General features: G+C 49.9%; 2 protein-coding genes across 3 annotated transcripts; one reads left to right on the forward strand and one right to left on the reverse strand.

The window, feature by feature from the left end:
• The first annotated feature begins 5,367 nt into the window (after positions 1 to 5,367).
• On the forward strand, positions 5,368 to 15,849 carry RNF39 (ring finger protein 39). Of its 2 annotated transcripts, XM_044776215.2 has the most exons (5): positions 5,368 to 10,369; positions 12,103 to 12,125; positions 12,336 to 12,427; positions 14,140 to 14,432; positions 14,631 to 15,849. In XM_044776215.2, exons 1-5 carry the CDS (start codon positions 10,007 to 10,009, stop codon positions 14,718 to 14,720), a joined length of 861 nt encoding a protein of 286 aa, XP_044632150.2. In that variant the 5' UTR covers positions 5,368 to 10,006; the 3' UTR covers positions 14,721 to 15,849. The 2 variants fall into 2 exon arrangements, with proteins under 2 accessions (XP_044632150.2, XP_044632149.2); XM_044776214.2 differs by having other exon boundaries at positions 7,419 to 10,369; positions 14,140 to 15,849.
• Positions 15,850 to 15,884: 35 nt separating this feature from the next.
• Positions 15,885 to 18,628, reverse strand: PPP1R11 (protein phosphatase 1 regulatory inhibitor subunit 11). The gene is made up of 3 exons (XM_014860564.3): positions 18,362 to 18,628; positions 17,161 to 17,269; positions 15,885 to 16,724 (listed from the first exon to the last, which is right to left on the reverse strand). Exons 1-3 carry the CDS (start codon positions 18,428 to 18,430, stop codon positions 16,522 to 16,524), a joined length of 381 nt encoding a protein of 126 aa, XP_014716050.1. The 5' UTR covers positions 18,431 to 18,628; the 3' UTR covers positions 15,885 to 16,521.
• Positions 18,629 to 18,930: the final 302 nt, after the last annotated feature.

Raw genomic sequence — 18,930 nt, forward strand, 5'->3', positions numbered from 1 at the left:
TAATTGGCAGGCTTGATGCCAGCAGCGTGCCAGTGATGTTTTGGCGACAGGTCACTCTGGAGGAGGAAGGAAGGGCGGGAAGGAGAGTCTGTCATGTGGCCCACGATCCAAGAGGCGCGTGGGGCTTCCCTCAGGTGCTCTCCAGCTCATTAAGCTTTTCTAGGTCACTCTCTGTGTTGCTGTCTCCCTCATGGGTCCCTGTGCTCTGCCTCACGCTTCCTTTCATGTTTCTGACTTGGTTTCTCTGACTCATAGTCCATGTCTCTGACTCTGTGTCTCTGGGAGTCAGGAGTCAAAGTTCTAACACTGTGTTGGAGGAAGAAGCCCTTTGAGTCCCAGCCCTGACTCTGCCCCTTGCAGCCTTTGACGTTGGGCAAGCAAGTATACGACCCAGTTTCTTCCCTGTAACTAGATGTTCTACACTGTCCTGAAGTAGTTAGTGAAATTTACAAAGTAAAACAATAAGAAGCTTTGAAGTTTCTAAATTGCTATATAACCACGAACTATTCTTTTTGGTTCTGCCCCTACTCGTAATGCCATATGCTTCTGTAGGGCTGCACACTTCACAAAGCTATTGAATATCTGATAGCCAGCTCGGCTTCACACGTCCACCATTTAACTCCTGACTTCCCAACCAAATCGGCAACTCAGTCTTCTGCACCTCAGTCGCGGGCAGCTCCATCCTCCCAGGTGCTTGGGCCAAATCCCTTGGTGCTTCCTGACTCCTCTTTTGTTCTCACATCCCACATCCAATCCAGCAGCAAACCGTGTCAGCTCTCCATCAGCTCACATCCAGAAGTCTGCCCGTTCTTGTCACCTCCATCCCCTACCAGGTTCACTTCACTCATTAGCACAGAAAGTCCTCACAATGGCCTCAAGGTCCTGCACGGTCTGCCCATGACCTCTCTAACTTCCTACCACTCTCCCCACTGCTCCCTCTGCTCCAGCCACACGGCCTTCATGCTAAATCTCACACATCAACAGCTTCTGCCTCAGGGGCTTTGAGCCTGTCTTTCCCTCCATCTGGACCACTCTTCCTCTGGATAAAGTAATTGGCTAATTCTTTCAGCTGCTTCAAATCCTTGCTCAAATATTACCTACTGAAATTGTAATCCTGCCAACCCTATCCAGCACCGCTATTTTCCTTTTCAGTTTTATATTGCTTTATGGTACCTATCATACATTTTACTTACTTGTTAATTATCTATTTTACTCATCAGAATAAAATTCCCTCTAGGACAGATTCCTATCTGCTTTGTTCTCTGCTGAGTCCCTAGCTCCCACCACGGTATCTGGCCCATAGTAGGTGCTTAATAAACATTTGTTGAGTAAATGAATATAAATTATTACCATTGATCCTTAAAACAATTCTCTGATGTAATATAGTTGTTTTCACTTTATAGTCATAAAACTAACAAGAGTTGAGTCAAATCTTGAAAATTCACTGTTTCCAAGTGAGGTGTATGTTCCTTCATCTCTGTAGTTCCTACCTAGTTTAATTAGAATGGGCAAAACCCTGTTTTCTCAGTTCTGAAATGAGGGGTTCGGACTAGTCGATTCCCATCTTCTAGAGCATGATGCCTCCTTAGCTGCTTCAGTCCAAGTTCTTCTCCTTCCTCTCAGCCTCCCCCCTTCCTGGGTCCAGGGAAGAGAGGCTAAATGGTTTACTAGGTCTACTGGGAAACCATGGACCACAGAATGACAGGAAACCTTTCCATTTCTAGCTTCCTACGCTCCATCCATCTTACTGGCTGAGGCTCTGATTCTGTCCAGGAAATGGGATGACTACAAAGCAAAAAAAGAGAGAGAGAGACAGAATAAGAAAGAGAAAATGATGGAGGAGAAGACAGGGAGGGAGGGAAAGAATAGGCAGGTAAGTGCCCGTTAGGGAGTATTCTGCAGAGAGAGGCAGTGGTTGTGCACTGTTGTCCTACTGAAACAAGACATATCATCACTTTGTTCTTACCTCCTCTCTTGTGATACCATCTCAACACCCAAAGCTCTTTAAGAGCTTTTCCCATTTCCATAATAGCACTTGTATTGACCCAGTTGTCCATTCCAGGAACTAGGAATTCACCCTTGATCTTCCTCTCCCTCACCCTCAAAGACCACTCCAACACTTCTGTCAGTTCTGTCCACAAAATATACTTCCAACTGGTCTATCATTTCCAGCTCCACTGCCTCCCACCTAACTTAAGCCATCATCATCTCTCACCTAAGTTACTAGAATAATTTTCTCTCTTCAGGATGACCATCTCACACAACTCTGGGGGATGCCATTAGCATGTGTTGGCCCTGGGTCTCTTGCATTCAATGCTTGTCTTATTACACTACTCAAAACTTAGGACCCTGCATATCTGGTCTCTGCCTAAGTCTTCACACACCTTTGCCCCCAGCTCATAATGCGCCAGGTTTGTTTAAGTTAACCCAAGTTGTTCTTGCCTCAGAATCTTTGCAAAGCTGTTCCCTCTTCCTGGAATGGCCTTCCCTCCTCTCCATGCCTGGTGAACTGTTATCCATCTCTCAGCTCTCCTCCTAAATGTCACCTCCTCAGGGAGGCCTTCCTCAACCCTCCATCTAATTAGAGCTCCCTGCTATCAGTCTCTGTGCTGGATCTTTGTAGAGTTGCCAGATTTGGCACATAAAAATATAAAACTCCTATTTAAATTTGAATTTCAGATAAATATAAATAATGTATCATTTCTTAGTATAAGTATGCTCCATACAATATTTGGGAGATACTTCCACCAAAAAGAAATTCATTGTTTACCTAAAATTCAGACTTAACTGGATGTCCTGCATTTTATCTGGCAACTCTAGATATGTGGGTTGACTTCATTCCTCTTTTATTTGGGGAGGTTGGAAAGTAAAATACTATTTCTCAGAAATTTTTGCAGGTAGGGTTCTGGACATGAATTAAGTTCCGCCTATTAGATGTATTTGTAGGAGATTTGAAGGGCAGAAGGGAGGTGGAGGCCATTTTCCCATAGCAGAGAGGATGGACGAGCTCCAATAAACATGAGTCATCCGTGGAGTGGGACAGTTGGGGCAGTGGCCGCACTGCCAGCAGTAGTTGCAGCATTTCTGACCTACAGTGATTGAACCTGAAGCCAAGAGTCCACTGAGGACCTGTTGACTTCTAATCTTCCAGCCCTTTCAATGGTTTTCTTATTATCTATTCCCCTGTATTAAGTCCGTCGCTGCTTAAAACACCCAGAGTGATTTCTGCTTCCTGCACTGAGGCCAGCCGACACAACTCTCGTCACTCTGTACTTTCCTTCACGTTACAGTTTGTGTTCAATGTGATTTCTCAGTGTCTCTCTCGTCCACAGACTCTAAGCTTCCTGAAGGCAGTAGCTGTTATGCTCACATCACATCCTGGTGTGACTGTGCACGGGCCTCGTCATTTGTCCCTTCCATTCCTTTTGAAGCTGGGCCTCGACTCTCGACATATAGTAAGTGGTCAGTTAATATCTTTTAATTGAAATAATGTCTAAGAAACAGGAAGAAACCTGCTTCTGCACTCCTAAGACATAAGGATCAGAAAGGCTCCCCTACTTACACACCAGTTATCTTAGACAAGCTAGGTCAACCCTCTGGGCCTCAATTTTCTTATGTATAATGTAAAGGTAGACTATGTGGTGTTTATGTCCCTTTTGACTCTAATATTCTCCAAATCTATGATTCTTTGAACTCTAGTAATAGAGGTGGGAACCAGAATCAAATTAGCTACATTTGGTGCACCGTATAGGTTAAGAAATTATTTGTTTGGAAGACTTTTTCTCCATGATGGGGAATAGACATAGAAATGGGACACTCATTTTGAATGTAAATATGTCAAGGAGGACAAGAGTTAGAAAAGGAAATGGAGGGGCTGGCCCCGTGGCCAAGTGGTTAAGTTTGCACACTCTGCTTCGACTGCCCAGGGTTTCACTGACTCAGATCCTGGGCACAGACCCAGCACCACTCATCAAGCCATGCTTAGGTGGCATCCCACATAGCACAACCACAAGGACCCACAACTAGAATATACAACTATGTACTTGGGGAGCTTTGGGGAGAAGATGGGGGAAAAAAGTAAAAAAAAAACAAAAAAAGAAAGAAAAGAAAATGGAAAGAAAAGAAAATGGCAAGAAAAGACTACCAGGACTCAGTGAGTGTCTCAATACGTAAATTGGACCATGTAAATTCCCCACTTAAAGCCCTTCAGTGGCATTTCACTGCTCTTAGAACAAAACTCAACTCCTTGTCCTGCTCCCTAAGGTCCTGCACAGCGTGGCTCTTTGTACCTCTCAATCTCATATCAAAGCATTCTCATCACACCTCATAGTGTGTAATCTTCATCAAGATCTTCCTCACTTCAGGGCCTTTGCACCTGCTGTTCCTGCTGCCTGGAAAGCTCTCCCCCAACTCTCCTCACTGCTTGCTCCCTCTCATCAGTCAGGGCTCAGCTCAAATGTCACCTCATCAGAGAAGCTTTTTCTGACACCCTATTAAAAGTGTGCACACCTCCTCCAGTTCATTCCTCTTATTTACCCACTTTATATTCTTCAAAGCACTTATCACATCTATAATTATCTTGTTAATTTATTTGTTTACTTGCTTATTGTTAGTCTTTCCAAATAGAATCTAAATTGCCAGAGGATAAGGGACCATGGCTGGCTTGTTCACCGTGGAACACTAACCCCTAGAACAGTGCTTGTCACATAATACGTGCTTTGTAAATAGTTGTTGAATGATTAAATGAATGAATGAATGAATGCTCAGTTCCTAAAGGAACACTGCTAAGGGAGTGGAGAATAAGAAGGGCTAGGGAACATCAAGAAGAGAAGAATGAATAGTGAATGTTTAAGGGGACTTTTAAAGGATAAAGAAATATCAGCGACATTGATGGGGCGGTTGTCAGAAGGAAAGAGAATAAATGAGCATCCAGGACGAACTTGAAGGAGAGGCAACATCTCAGAGAAACTGTTAGCGCTAAGCGGGGAGTTAAAGGGAGAGGGAAGAAGGAGGCTTCCAGGAGGGACAGAAAAGAGAAAGTAGGGGCTGGCCCGGTGGCGCAGCAGTTAAGTGTGCATGTTCTGCTTCAGCAGCCCAGGGTTCACCAGTTCGGATCCTGGGTGCTGACATGACACCGCTTGGCAAGTGATGCTGTGGTAGGCGTCCCACATATAAAGTAGAGGAAGATGGGTACGGATGTTAGCTCAGGGCCAGTCTTCCTCAGCAAAAAGAGGAGGATTGGCAGCAGATGTTAGCTCAGGGCTAATCTTCCTTAAATAAATAAATAAATAAATAAATAAATAAATAAAAAATAAAAGGTTTGAAAAAAAAAGAAAAGAGAAAGTAAAGTCTCAGAAGAGAGGAAGTAATGTTTAAGAGAAACAGCACAGTATTTGGCAGCAGTGGATCTGAATTTCAGTCCTGTTTGAGCCTAGGCAAATCCCTTACTGTACTGGAATCCCAGGGCCCTCGCTGTAAAATGGCTGGACTCTTGGCCCCATGGCTGTCACAGGGTTGGACAAGAGACTGGGCCATGAGGGTGTCATCCGTATAGCTTGAGTCATGTCTTGAGTATTGTGATTGGTTAGCCTGGTTGAATCTTCGTCCCCTAGAGTCCACTCTCCCGAAGCTGCCCTCCCCATCAGGAGGTGTTTTACCCAGAGTTCTTGGGGCAATGGCATAGGAAAGCTGTCCTGCTCTAACTGAACTTTCTATTATCTTAAAGCATATTGTAAACAGTGGAGTCTTTTTAAAAAATGAGTCATTATAGAAGCAATCTTGGGGAAGGAGCATAGTGAGTGGGAATTGAGGAGGAATTGTGGTCTCCTTCATTTGTGGGCCTTCTTTTCCCACTTTCAGTTTTCTCCCCAAAGACGCTTCACATTCTTTGTTCAGGCTTTTTCACTTCTCTCTCACTCAACCCAAGCTGCCTTCATTTAAAAGTTACCTCCTCCAGGAAGCCTTCCTGAAACCATTCCCACTCATTCTCCAGTCTGTCAACATATCTTCAACCCACTTGTCTTCCCTCAGTGCACCTTTACAATTTGATAATGACAGATCTCGGCTGATGATGGATACACCTTATTTGCCTTATCATACTCTCTAATTCAGTAATGGCAGATTTGGGTTGATGGTGGATATACTTTACTTGCCTTATTACACTCCCTAGGGGCAGGGACCATGACTGTCTTGTCATCAGTCTCCCAAACACCTCTTCATACCTATCTTTCCCCCTTGAGGTCTCCTAAAAACTTGTGGACTCTTTAAAAGGATGAGGATGTTACTGATATGGAGCAGAGATAGACTGAAGAATAAATAAAAAAGAGAGAAGGAAAAAAAAAAAGGAAGAGAAGGAAAAGAACCAAGGGGATGAGCTAAGGCCTAGCCCACCTGTAGCATTCCCTGATGCCATGCATGAGTATCAAGCTGCGACATTCCACAACATCACAAGTAGGCATCCTGGAAGGAGATGGAAGGGGTGGGAACAGTTATGTGGGAGGCACCCATGCTAAGAAGATGCGATGCTAACAGAGAGGCAGGATCCAGTCACGATCAACCGGAGCAAGCCAAGCCGAGCCACACCAAAAATCTCCTCCACCCATCCGGCTCTCGGAGATAGTATGAACCCAAGGGGCATTAGAACCTCAAGTACAGAGTTGTTGGGGATTCTGGAGAGGGAGGGAGAAAGTCTTGAGAAGTGAGATATTTCCTGGCAGCATTTGTCTCAAATGCCTTTTCCCTGGACTGTGTGTCCTAGAACCATTTGGTAACCATGGAGGAAAGGCAGAGCTGAAGCATTGTTAGCAGGACTCCTCATCATCTGGCTACAGAAGGCAAATGACAAGTAGACTAGGAGCTTCTTGAGCCAGACAGAACGCTCTGGAAGAAGAGGGGCCCAAGCAAAAAGAACAGCAAGTGCAAAGAAGGCCTGGCATGAGATCAGCCTTGGCCGGCTCAAGGAACAGAAAATACAAAGCACCGTGGCTGGAGCATAGGAGTAAACGGGGAGGGGCAGGCCCACCTGCACACCTCGTCTCGTAAGACAGGGGTTCACCCCTCCTCCCCTAGCTAAACACTGGAGAGCTTTCAACACTCCTGATGCCTGGAACCCATCCCCAGAGATTCCGTTTAATTGATCTGAGGTGTCTCCTGGGCATCAGGGACTTAAAAGTTCCCCTGATGCTTCTAACGTGCAACCATAGATGTGAACCACTGACAAGATCTTGGGGGCCACAGAAAGGCACTTGTGTTGGTGACAATACAAGTTTCCTGAAGAGACACAGAGACCCAGATCTAGAAAGAACCCAATGTCTAAGAAATCTTGGGATGGAGGTGGAGCCAAGAAAATGAAGTAATCCAAAGGAAAAAAGACAAGAGGGGACAAAAAGGCCAAGAGAGGCAGAGAAATCCCGAAAATGAGAGAAATTGGAAGGGGCAAAAAAGCCAAGTGCAGACAGTCCCAAAGGGCCAGAGAGAGAAAGAGAAAGCATGTGTTCATTTCCCATTTGCTGCTGTAACAAATGATCACAAACTTACGACTGAAATGTGTGAAACATCACACATTTATTATCTTACGGTCTGTAGTTCAAAAGACTGAAATGGTCTTACTGGGCTAAAATCAAGGTGTCGGCAGGGCTGGGTTCCTTCTGGAGGCTCTAGTGGTGAATCCATTCCCTTGCCTTTTGCAGCTTCCAGAGGTTGCCCACTTCCTTTGCTCATGGCCTCCTTCCTCAATCTTCAAAGCCTTCCAAGCTTATATCTCTCTGGTTGTCCTCTTCTGCTTCCATTCTCCATTTCTTTTTTTTTTTTTTTAAGATTTTATTTTTCCTTTTTCTCCCCAAAGCCCCCCAGTACATAGTTGTGTGTTTTAGCTTTATTCTAGTTGTGGCATGTGGGATGCCACCTCAGCATGGCTTGATGAGCGATGCCATGTCCGCACCCAGGACTTGAACTGGTGAAACCCTGGGCCGCCAAAGCCGAGTGCACGAACCCAACCACTCAGCCACAGGTCCAGCTCCTGTCCTCCACTTCTAAAGACCCTTGTGATTACACCGGACCCACTTGAATAATTTGGAATAATCTCCCTATTTTAAACTCAGTTGATTAGCAACCTTAATTCCATCTGCAAGCCTGATTCCCCTTTGCCATGTAAGGTAATATAGTCACAGGTTCCAGGCACTAGGACATGGACATCTTTGGGGGCCCATTATTCTGCTACCATAACACGGAAGTCCATCGTTTACAAAACAGGTTTCGGTTGTACTACATTGTAGTCTTTTACTTGGGTAGCTGTGCATTTTAAGAGCATCAAGCTGGGAAGTTTGTTCCAAAATGAGTATACATGTGTTTATTTGTGTAGCTTTGTTTATCAGGGTGTCACATTTGAGTGTCTCCCTGATAAGTATGGGCAGGAGAAGAAGGATGCCTGGAGGGGATGCCTAGTAAAATGCTGCTGCTCCATAAAGACTTACTGCTGTTGATTTGTTGTTCTTATTGACAATAAAACTAATGACAGAGTGGCTCTTTGCATGTTTTCTTTGAGTATGTCCATTAGTCCCTAAATAATACTGGGTGTCCATCCCAGTGATATTCAGTGTGTATAAGACTATTTGGGCATATCTGTGATATTTGTGTTATAGGATGTATCTGTCTGTAAGTTTTGTGCACCTTTGGGCATTTAGACATTGATGAATGCACACGCATGTTTGTACAACAGTGTGTGTGATCAGAGTTGTAGACATCTGGAGGCTTACTTATTCATAAACCCCCAAGGGTATCCAGACAGAAAGGCCTAGCATGAGAGAGGCCAAAGGGCTAGGAAGAGGAGGGAGCAGGGAGGAAGAGAGGAGAGGAGGGAAAAGGAGGGGAAAGGAGGAAAGAAATAGAGAGAGAGAGGTGAGGGAAGAGGGCACAAGGAAAGATCAGAAAAAAATCAGAAAGCAGAAGGAAGTTCTACTGGTCTAAAATAAAAAAGAGGCAGGTGGAGTCACAGCAAGGGCACAAATCAGAAGTCCTGGGTATGGCTCCATTTCTGGTCTTTCCCTTGCTATGTGACCTTGGCAATGCCAGCTCTCTGAGCTTCAGTTTACCAAGAGAGTGAAATAGATAACCCTTGGGTACATTCCAAAGAAGGAGAGAAAGAGAAAAATGGAAATAAAAACATATACAGGCAAAAACAGAGAGAAAGAGCTAGAAAGAGGAACACAGAAGAGAGCAACAGAAGAGGCCCTGGGAGCCAGCCAGAGGTAGAGCTGAGAGCCCTACCTTGACTCCTTGAGGCAGGAGTGTGGGCACCTGCTCCCCACCTCTTACCCCAAAGCTTCAGAGTGTTACTGAGCCCTTAATAGGTAAGGCAGCAAGATGGAAAGGAGAGAGGCGCCTTGAATGACAGCCACACACTAACACTCACAGGCCTGCCAAAGCCACAAAAATCAGGATCTGTGCTTCCGGCCCCCAGCCCCCAGATGTAGGTGTGCCAGCCACCTGGAATGACTCATACCCTGGCGATGTGGGCACACATGCCAAAAGCAGTCTGGGCACTGTGCCCACCCGCACACCTCAGGCCGAGGGGGAGGTGAGATTCCAGCTCTTCAGCGGGTGACAAGGGGGTACCCTCCCCACATTGCTTGCTACCTTACCCCCAGAGCGCCCCCTAGTGATCAACTCCTCGGCTCAAGGACCTAGGTGTCCTTTCCTCCCACCCTCCTCCCCCAACCCTTACTCTCAAGCGAGAGAGCTAGATGAGGTGTTATGCAAGGCCTGATGTTTACCTCCCGCAGGGGCCTCCTCCCTCCCTATAAAGGCTGACGTGGTGGCGAGATTCGCGGAGACTGAGACTGAAGAGCGAGGCAGGTCCAGGAGAAGGACAGAAAAGCGTCAGAAAGTTAATGCGGGAGACGGAGAGAGGGGCATCGACTCAGCAAGCAGCAGAGGCGGTCCGCCATCTGCACACTCGAAGGCGGTCCCGGTGGTCGCGGAAGGGACGGCGTCCAGACGCTGGCTTCCTATGGAGGCGCCCGAGCTGGGCCCGGGGTTGGTGGAGCGTCTGGAGCTGCTGGCGACGTGCCCGCTGTGCGGGGGCCCCTTCGAGGACCCAGTGCTCCTGGCGTGTGAGCACAGCTTCTGCCGCGCGTGCCTGGCCCGCCGCTGGGGGACCCCGCCGGCGACCGGCACTGAGGCGTCTCCCACCGCCTGCCCCTGCTGCGGCCTGCCATGCCCCCGCCGCAGCCTGAGGTCTAATGTGCGGCTGGCGGTGGAGGTGCGGATCAGCCGCGGACTGCGGGAGAAGCTGGCCGAGTCCGGGTCCCGCGCGGGGAAACGCCGAGGGGGCCGCATCCCCACCATGGGCTGCCTGGACCCGCACGGAGAGGTGAGGCAAGGGTGCACTGCACGGGTCCCAGCTGTTGGGGAAGGGGGAGATTCATGAGTTCCCTGAGGGAAGAGGGAATGGTGCCTCCCTGGCCCGAGCCCTTATGGAAGTTTACGCAAAGGATGGAGTTGAGGAGAGAAAAGCAAAGCACAAGGGGACGGGGGCTAACCACGAGTCCTCACAGTCAAGTGAGAGGTGCCAGGAAGGACGACGGGAAGGAGTTGACACTGCCCAGAGGAGAGAGGTCTGGACGGATGCCTGAATCTGGTGAGAGGAGCTGGAGAGAAGGGGTTGGGGCACTAGACAGAACGCGAGGAGCCCCCTGAGCAGAGCGCGGGAACTGCGGGAGGATGGAGAATGACGCGGCTAGGCGCCCAAAAGTAAGAGACCCGGCGAGCGGAGGGATCCTGCGGGGGGTGGGGAGGAGCTGACTCCGGCGAGGGCGAGCAGAAGTCCTAGGAGGCTGGGGGTGAGGGGAGATCAGAATTGGCAGGAGGAAGGGGGAGCAGGGGGAGGGCGGAGAAAAAGTTGGAGGTGAGGGGCGGGTAAGGAAGGGACTGCCAAAATGAGGGAGGAAGGAACGGAAGAACAGATCCAAAAGGCCCTGTAGCCTGGTGGGGTTGGTCCCCGAGCTCTGGCCTTAGCCAAGCTGTGTGTTGTTTGTTATTATTGTCGTTGGCTCCTCCCAGAGCCCCAGGCAGGGGCGGCGACGGGTGGAGGCGAGATCTGGAAGAACGGCCATTGAGGCCTCTGGCTCCTCTCCACATCCCAGCCCTATCACCACCACCCCCCGCCCCCGCGCCGCGTCCCTCCTGGGCCCCGACTCCTTGAGCATCAACTAACCTCATTCCCTTGCCCGACCCCCAGGCCTCCGGGATTCCCGACTGGCTTCTCCCCAGCAGCCGAGCCGGTCTCAGGTCTTGCTTCCGCCCTTTGAAGTCTACATAGATCTAATTAGTCTAGGTGTAATTGGCATAATTCGGCAAATTGCCTATCCTCTTTCCCCTTCACCACCATACTGGTCTGCTCCAGTCATCCCCACTGGACAGTGAAGGGGAAAGGGGGAATCCTACTGCGTATTTGGAGGGGGAGCAGCCAGCGCCCTCTTCTGGCTCCCATGGCACCCTCCCGGGACACATCCAAGTCCAGCCGCCTTCTTAGCCAGGGTAGAGAGACACAAAACAAAGGGCCCAATAAACGCCACTGGGCTTTTATGGCAAAAGGGGAAGCAGTTTTATTATAAGGCTTTTATGTAGCAACTCTTAGCCCAAAGGCTCTGGGTATGTGTTTGGTCTGTGTGATACAGGGGGAGGGGGATGTTTATCTGGGCTACACCTCAGCAAGTTGCCGAGAATAGGGGCCACTGAGATCAGAGAATGAGGCTGGGTGGGCAGGGCAGCAGGGAAAGGTAAGGACTCTGGGGGCAAGGAAAAGGCATGGATGAGGCCGGGGAAGGGGAACTGAGAGCACTTGGGGCATATGGGTAAGGGGAGGATAGTGGGGGATGGAGTTACAAGGATGAAGACAAAGTGGTGATGGAGGGAAAGGAAAGGTCATGAAAGAAGGGAGAGAATGAGAGGAAAAGGCAGTACAGGGGATAAAGAGGTGAGATCACTCTGAGAGGTGGGGAGAGAGACCTGACCAATGCAGGCACAACTACCTGGGGTGGTGGGGGGGCTCCCCACAGTGTGAAGCCCAGAGCTCACATCCATGTTTTCTTCTGCCCATTCCAGGATATGAGGCAGACATGGAGAAGGTGAGTTCGACTGTTCCTTCCTTTCCACTCCCAGCCGCCACATCCATCACCTTTTCCCTGGGCTCACATCCTTGTCCCCACTCACAGACAGGTTTTGTGGGTGTGGCATCACCCCTTTCAGCTCCAAAGATGTGAGTGGGATGGGGGTGGGGACATCAGAGGGCAGAGGGTGTCTACTGATTTCCTGACCCTTCTCCCTCATCTGTCCAGATTTGATGCCCCAACACCCAAGTCATCTAACTCTGAGGATGATCTCCCTGAAGATTACCCAGTGGTCAAAAACATGCTTCACAGACTGACGGGTAAGGAAGGCCAAAGGGAGGGAACAGAATGAGAGTCTGTTTTAGGTTTGCTCCCTTTTCCTTTTAAAAAATAATCAGTCCTTTTTGTTGCCTGTATTAGATTCTCAGAACTGCTGTAACAAAGCGTCACACACTAAGTGGCTTACACATAGAAATTTAGGGGGCTGGCCCTGTGGCCGAGTGGTTACGTTCGCACGCTCCACTTTGGCAGCCCAGGGTTTTGCCGGTTCGAATCCTGGACGTGGACATGGCACTGCTCATCAAGCCATGCTAAGGCAGCACCCCACATGCCACAACTGGAAGGACCCACAACTGGAAATATACAACTATGTACCAGGGAGAAAAAGGGAAAAAAAAATCTTAAAAAAAAAAACAACATAGAAATTTAGTCTCACAGTTCTGGAGGTAGAAGTCAAGGTAGCGGCAGTGTTGGCTCCTTCTGAGGGGTGTGAGGGAGAATCTGTTCCATGATTTTCTCCTAACTTCTGGTACCTTCTGGTAGTTTCAGGCGTTCCCTGGCCTGTAGATGGCATTCTCCCTATGTCTTCACATCATCTTCCCTCTGTACAGGTTTGTCTCTGGGTCCAAATTTCCCCTTTTTATAAGGACACCAGTCATATTGGATTAGGGTCTGCCCTAATGAGCGCATTTTCACTTGATTAGCTCTGTAAAGACCCTATTTCCAAATAAGGTCACATTCTAAGTATTGGGGGACTTCCACATTTCTTTTTTAGGAGAAATGCAATTCAATTCATAACAATGTCCTCAATTCCTCATATTCCAGCCGTTCTCCTCTCTTACCTTTTCATACATTCACACAACACACCCCTGGAGATCAGCTGCCCCTCAGGAATCTCTGCTTCCAACACATCTCATCAGTTCTCTCCAGAAGGGTCTCAGGACTCCTGCGTCTCCCTGCCCCTTGTGGGACTCTGGGCCTTTTCTGCAGCTTCTGGGGAATTCCTTCTTCCATCACTCTTACAGCTGCCTTCCACCCTTAAACTGCCTAGAGAAGATGCTCTACCCGTTGGGTTACCCACCATCCCACCCAACCCAGATTAGTTCTAGCACTCTAATCCAGAAATCTTTCCTCAAAGCACTCCATGTGCACAAGGCCAATGATTCTTTCTGGTTCCTCTGGCTATCACCGCCTTCTCTCTCTTCCTCTGCCCTACCTTCCCTGTAGAAATAGTCCTGTCCACTCCACCTATTCCTGTGGGTGGGTGGGCTGGTTTCTCAGGATACCTTGAATTCCTCCCTTTGCCCCTCCCCTGTCACTTGGGGTTCTGGTATCTGGTATCAGTCTTCCTCTTTACCTTCCCCATCTTGCTGACCCAGCTCCCATGCCCCACCCCAGATGCTGAAGATTGACGTATCGGTCCTCACTCCTCCCCAGAAGTCAGGTCAGCCTTACTCTTCCTCAACCTCCACAAACCAGGCAACCTTTCCTCTGAGTTCTGCGCTATGCCCCCTGCCCTGGGCCAGCAGGGTCCTTCTCCAAGTCCAATTCTACAGAAGTGACGCATCACTGCACAGTTTGGGTCTTGCCCAGGCCTGCCCTTCGTATGCCTTCACCCTTTTTGGTCCTACAGCTGCCTTTTGAGCTGTTGTGGGGTATCTCATGAGCCTACTGCTGCATATTCTGCCTTCTATCCCTCCTCTGACTCTGAAACCCCTCTCACGCGGCCCTCTCCTTGTCTTCTCCTCTTCAGCCGACCTGACCCTGGACCCTGGCACCGCACATCGCCGCCTGCTCATCTCTGAGGACCGCCGCAGCGTCCAGCTGGCCCCACCAGGGACACCTGCACCCCCTGATGGCCCTGCGCGCTTCGATCAGCTCCTGGCAGTGCTAGGGGCACAGGGCTTCAGGGCTGGCCGCCACTGCTGGGAGGTGGAGACCTCAGACGCTGCCTCCAGCAGAGACTCTTCTGGAGAGGAGGAGGATGATGGGGAGAGCCGCTATGCCGTGGGCGCAGCCGGGGAGTCAGTACGACGCAAGGGCCGGGTAGGGCTGTGCCCTGCGGGGGCTGTGTGGGCTGTGGAGGGCCGCAGTGGCCGCCTGTGGGCACTCACAGCACCTGAGCCCACACCGCTGGGTGGCGCCGGGCCCCCACCACGGCGCATTCGTGTGGACTTGGACTGGGAGCGGGGCCGCGTGGCCTTCTACGACGGCCGTTCACTTGACCTGCTCTTTGCCTTCCAGGCACCCGGGCCCCTGGGAGAGCGAGTCTTCCCACTGTTCTGCACCCGGGACCCCCATGCCCCGCTCCGCATCGTGCCAGCAGAAGGCTGAGTGTCTTGCCCACAACCCCCGTTCTAGTTTGGCCTGTAGTGAGGCTGCTTCCTTTTGGGTGCAGAAATCCCCACTCTCCAGGGATCATGTCCACATGCCCACTGCGGGAGTGTTGATAAGCACCCCCACCCACCTACATTGTCTCTTTTCTCCCAAATAGTAAGACCTCAACCATCCTCCAGTTTTCACATCCATACCTAAAGCCACATCCATTCCTGCCCCCTTCCTCTTGGGACTCTTTTCCACGTGTACCCCAGGACTTCCAAATGATCTCTCCCCTTCTACCTTCTAATATTCCAGGCCTGAATTGGGGAACAGGCCCTGACCCATCAGTATTGGTAAACGGCCCATGTTTACTACACAGAGGCCCTGCTAGTCAAACATTTTACTTCCCAGACCTGCCTCTCTTAACTTCAAAGAAGGGCCCAGTGCCTTCTCCACAGCTAAGGCTTGGGCCTCCCTGCCCTGTTGACTCAAGAAACAAGAGCCTCCTCCTAAAAAGCAAGAGACTCGACTCTGGCTTGGGCCTTAGAGCTTTCTAAAGAACTTAAGACCCCTTTTTGTGGGGGAGGTGTTGGGGAAAGGGGCAGACCAGTTCTACTCCACCCTGACTGCTTACTATGCATTTTCCATTAAGAACCTTAAAACTCCCCGCTGCACATACTCGCAGGAAGAACCAATGGTGCTACCTCTCCTTTCCTCAACCTGGGAATGGCCCAGACACCCCAAATTCATCCTTGTATATAGCCTCACATCTTCCCCCATATGTATAAATGGGCCCGTATTTACACATTTTGTGATGTTGGGTTATTTATTTTGTGCATTTGTGGCAATAAATGAGATCTCTATGGTGGTATGGATTTGACTGATCTCTGCAACTAGAGATGCATGGCAAGAGGCCTGGAAAACGATATCCAGATCCCAGTAAGGGATGGGGAAGGCTGAGAGGAAGGAAGGGGTAAGAGCGTGGTGAGGGGACAGACCCCCGCCTCTTGCTCTCTCCCTTATCCTTCCTCTCCCAGGGACCCAAGGCCCTGGTGCTATGTTGGAACTGTCTCCAAAGCTAGAAGACCAATAGCTGAAGAGACAGTTGGCTCTAAGTGAGCCAGCTTTGTCAGAAATCCTAGAACACATGAGAAGGGTGAGGAGAAAGGACATGACTAGTTCTTTTTCCATTTTTCATTAAAGGTGAAAATGACAAAGACCTTTCTCCTAACTTCTCTTGAGGGCACGAGGGGAGTGGATGGGAGGGGAAGGGCTAGGAGCACTGAGGTCTCCCATCAGACCTCATATCCCACAGGCAAGGACTAATAGGACTATTTAAATACATCGTTGAAGAGCTCTAAGCCAGGATTAACAAGCATAGCTGGGACAAGATTGCCTGGAATCTGACTGGGACCCTGGCAGTGAAGGCTGGGGCTGTTGGAAACCCAATTTAAGTGTTTGGGACTCAGGGAGAGAGCGCAGGGGGCCAAGATAACTGGATCCCAGGACAGGCAGTTTGGCAGTGAGAACAAAGGGAAGAAACTGGGACCAAGATGCCTGAATCCCTGGAGAGAGGAGGATGGGTACTGGAAAGAGAAATGAGGGCTAGGGGAACCCAGAAACCTGGGTTCTGGAATAGCAGCAAGTCAGAATTCCAGGTTCTCTGTCCACCCAACTCTCCCTCTTCCCTCTATCAGGCAGAGGAGAGGGGAGGAGGGGTCTGGAGAAGGGATCAAACCATGGGTTTAGTCCCCAGGTAGCCACGTGAATACATTCAGGGCCAGACAGACACAGGAATGCTGGGGGAGAGAGGAATTTAGTGCTGCATTGGCCCTGGAGGGGGCTGGGAGGGGTCAGGAGGCTGGGGAGGGGTGGTGGGGCTCGGTCCCGGGGTTGCACGACGCCGTCCTTTGCGGTGGCCCCGTACACAGTGTGTATGACCACAGCCCTCCTCTTCCTCCTCATCACTCTCCGTGGAGCTCTCGCCAAAGGCCCGAGGTTTCTCATAAATACAGCAGCCTGGATTTGGAGGGAGGAGCCCAGTTAAAAAGGAGGAAGAGTAAGATGTAGTCAGTTCCATTCCCACTGGATCTCAGTAAAAATTCCTACTTCCACCATTGTCTCCTCCTGACTTCCAGGACCCAGCTTCCCCAGGCCTACCCCCTGAGACTCAGGCACCCAACCCCCTTGTCCTTTTAGAGACCCAGGAATCCAAAGCTCTACTTCTTCCACCTCTGATACCTCTTGCCTTCAGGCTTTGGCACATCCCAATTGGAGCCCCTCCCTACCTCTTTCCCTCTAACTTTAACCTCTTCCTGATGCCAGAGAACAACCAAGGCAGTGATAGGATTGTGAGCATGTGGGGGCTTCAGGAAGGCCAGAGGATGTGAGAAGGTAGAAGGTATGCAGAGGGAAGCCAGAACTCCAGGGTTACTGCGGGACAACAATTACTCACATTTTGATGAGCGGCGCCCCATGTGTTCGTTGTCCACAGTGTCACTTGTCCATTCCACCTTTTTCTCTGGCTTCCGTTTCCGAAGTTTGATGGTTAGGCTCCGGTTCTCCTGGAAGGTTACAAGGGATGGGCATAACTATCTAGTCCCCTCCTACAAACCTCTCCCACTCCCTCCCGGGGGCCTCCTCTCTTCCCTTTCCCAGCTGAATCACTATCATAGACATAGCACCAGAGAAGCTGAGTGCTAGAAGATAAAATAGAACAGGCCTTTGACCTTCAGGGAGTCCCTTATGGAATCATGAAGTATTATTTACTGTTCTTGATAACTGCTACTATACAGAGAATGCACAGTTCCTAACCTAGGGAAGGTCCCAGCAAATCTTCAAAGGAAAATATAATTCTCGCTGTTCCTCCGTCTTCCTCCCCAAATCATCCTTGATGGTATTAATACATGAAAATTTTCTCAGTCCCCAATACCTAATCTTTGATTTCCCTTGCTTTTTCCAGACCCCCCATTCTTTTTCCCACTAAAGAAAGAACTCCATTCTCACCTCTCTCATCCTCAAGCCCAGCCCTCCCCACCTCTTATCCACCTATTTCTTAGCATCCCAGAATCTCTGGTAACTATTATTCTAAACTTCCTTAATCCAGGGGTTATTGAGCCCAATACAACCTTCTCCCTTTGAAAGCAACTTAACCTGTTTTTGCAACAATGCTGTTTTCCTCTATTCATATCTCTGATTTCTTAAAATACTATCCTCATCTCCTTTTTTTTGTTCCCTCATTCCTTCCTTTTACATTCATCCCTTCAACAAATATTTACAGATAAGCATGCTTCCAGTCAAAATCCCCTACATTTGGCCTCCAACCATGCTTTCTTACACAGCTCTTCATTTTCCCCCAGCACCTCCCTTACTCCTTAATCCCCAAGTTCCCATTCTTTCATTATTTACACACACCACCACCCCAAGCAGCAGCATCCTAACTCTAACTCTCTATTACATATCGCTTGATCAGCCTCCTGCACCATCCCTGCCACTCCAAACATCCCCAGTATCTTGTGATTCTCCCAATCCCAGACACTCAACCCCACTCTTCCATATCCCCAGGCCCAGTCCCTCCAGCAACTCTCCAAAGCCCTATCCCCTCCCTCTCGGTATCTCCCAGACCCCTAAACAGCACCGCCCCCCGCCTTTCTCACGGGCTCGGTTGTCACGGTAACCGTTGTCTCAGTGACGGTCTCACTCAGCCCGGCCCCTGCCTCGGCCATGGCTAAGGCTGAGGAGAGGAAGGGGGATGAGACACCCTTCCCTTTTCCTGTTTCTGGGGTCTAAGAGAATCGGTATCGGATTCAGAGTAGTAGCCAGGATCGTCCACCTTCTTTTTTCCCCTTCCTCCTGGGCCTCCGCTTCCCCACCCCTGGGGATAACCTGTCCAACCCCACTTCCGGCTCTCCTCTTCCGGGTGTGACGTATTCCATAGTCCCCGTTTTCCCTTCCGGGCACGAAACGCGTTAAAGCGCAGGCGTCGCCGGATTAGTTCCGCCGTAATGTGACAGTACGCAGGCTCCGCAAGAAGGCGACACAAACTTGGCGGAAGAGGCGTCTCTGCGGGTGTGGGAGGAGGGGGGCGGTCAAGGGCAGCACGCGCACGTACTACACAGAGCCGGCAGGAGGGGGCGGTCCGGAAGGGGAGCGCTGGGCTGGGCACTGCAGACCGGGTGTGGCGCGGCGCCCGGCGCGGGGGCGGGGCAGATGCCATACCTGGTTT

Source organism: Equus asinus, chromosome 8 (genome assembly GCF_041296235.1).
Source record: "Equus asinus isolate D_3611 breed Donkey chromosome 8, EquAss-T2T_v2, whole genome shotgun sequence".
NCBI lineage: Eukaryota > Metazoa > Chordata > Mammalia > Perissodactyla > Equidae > Equus > Equus asinus.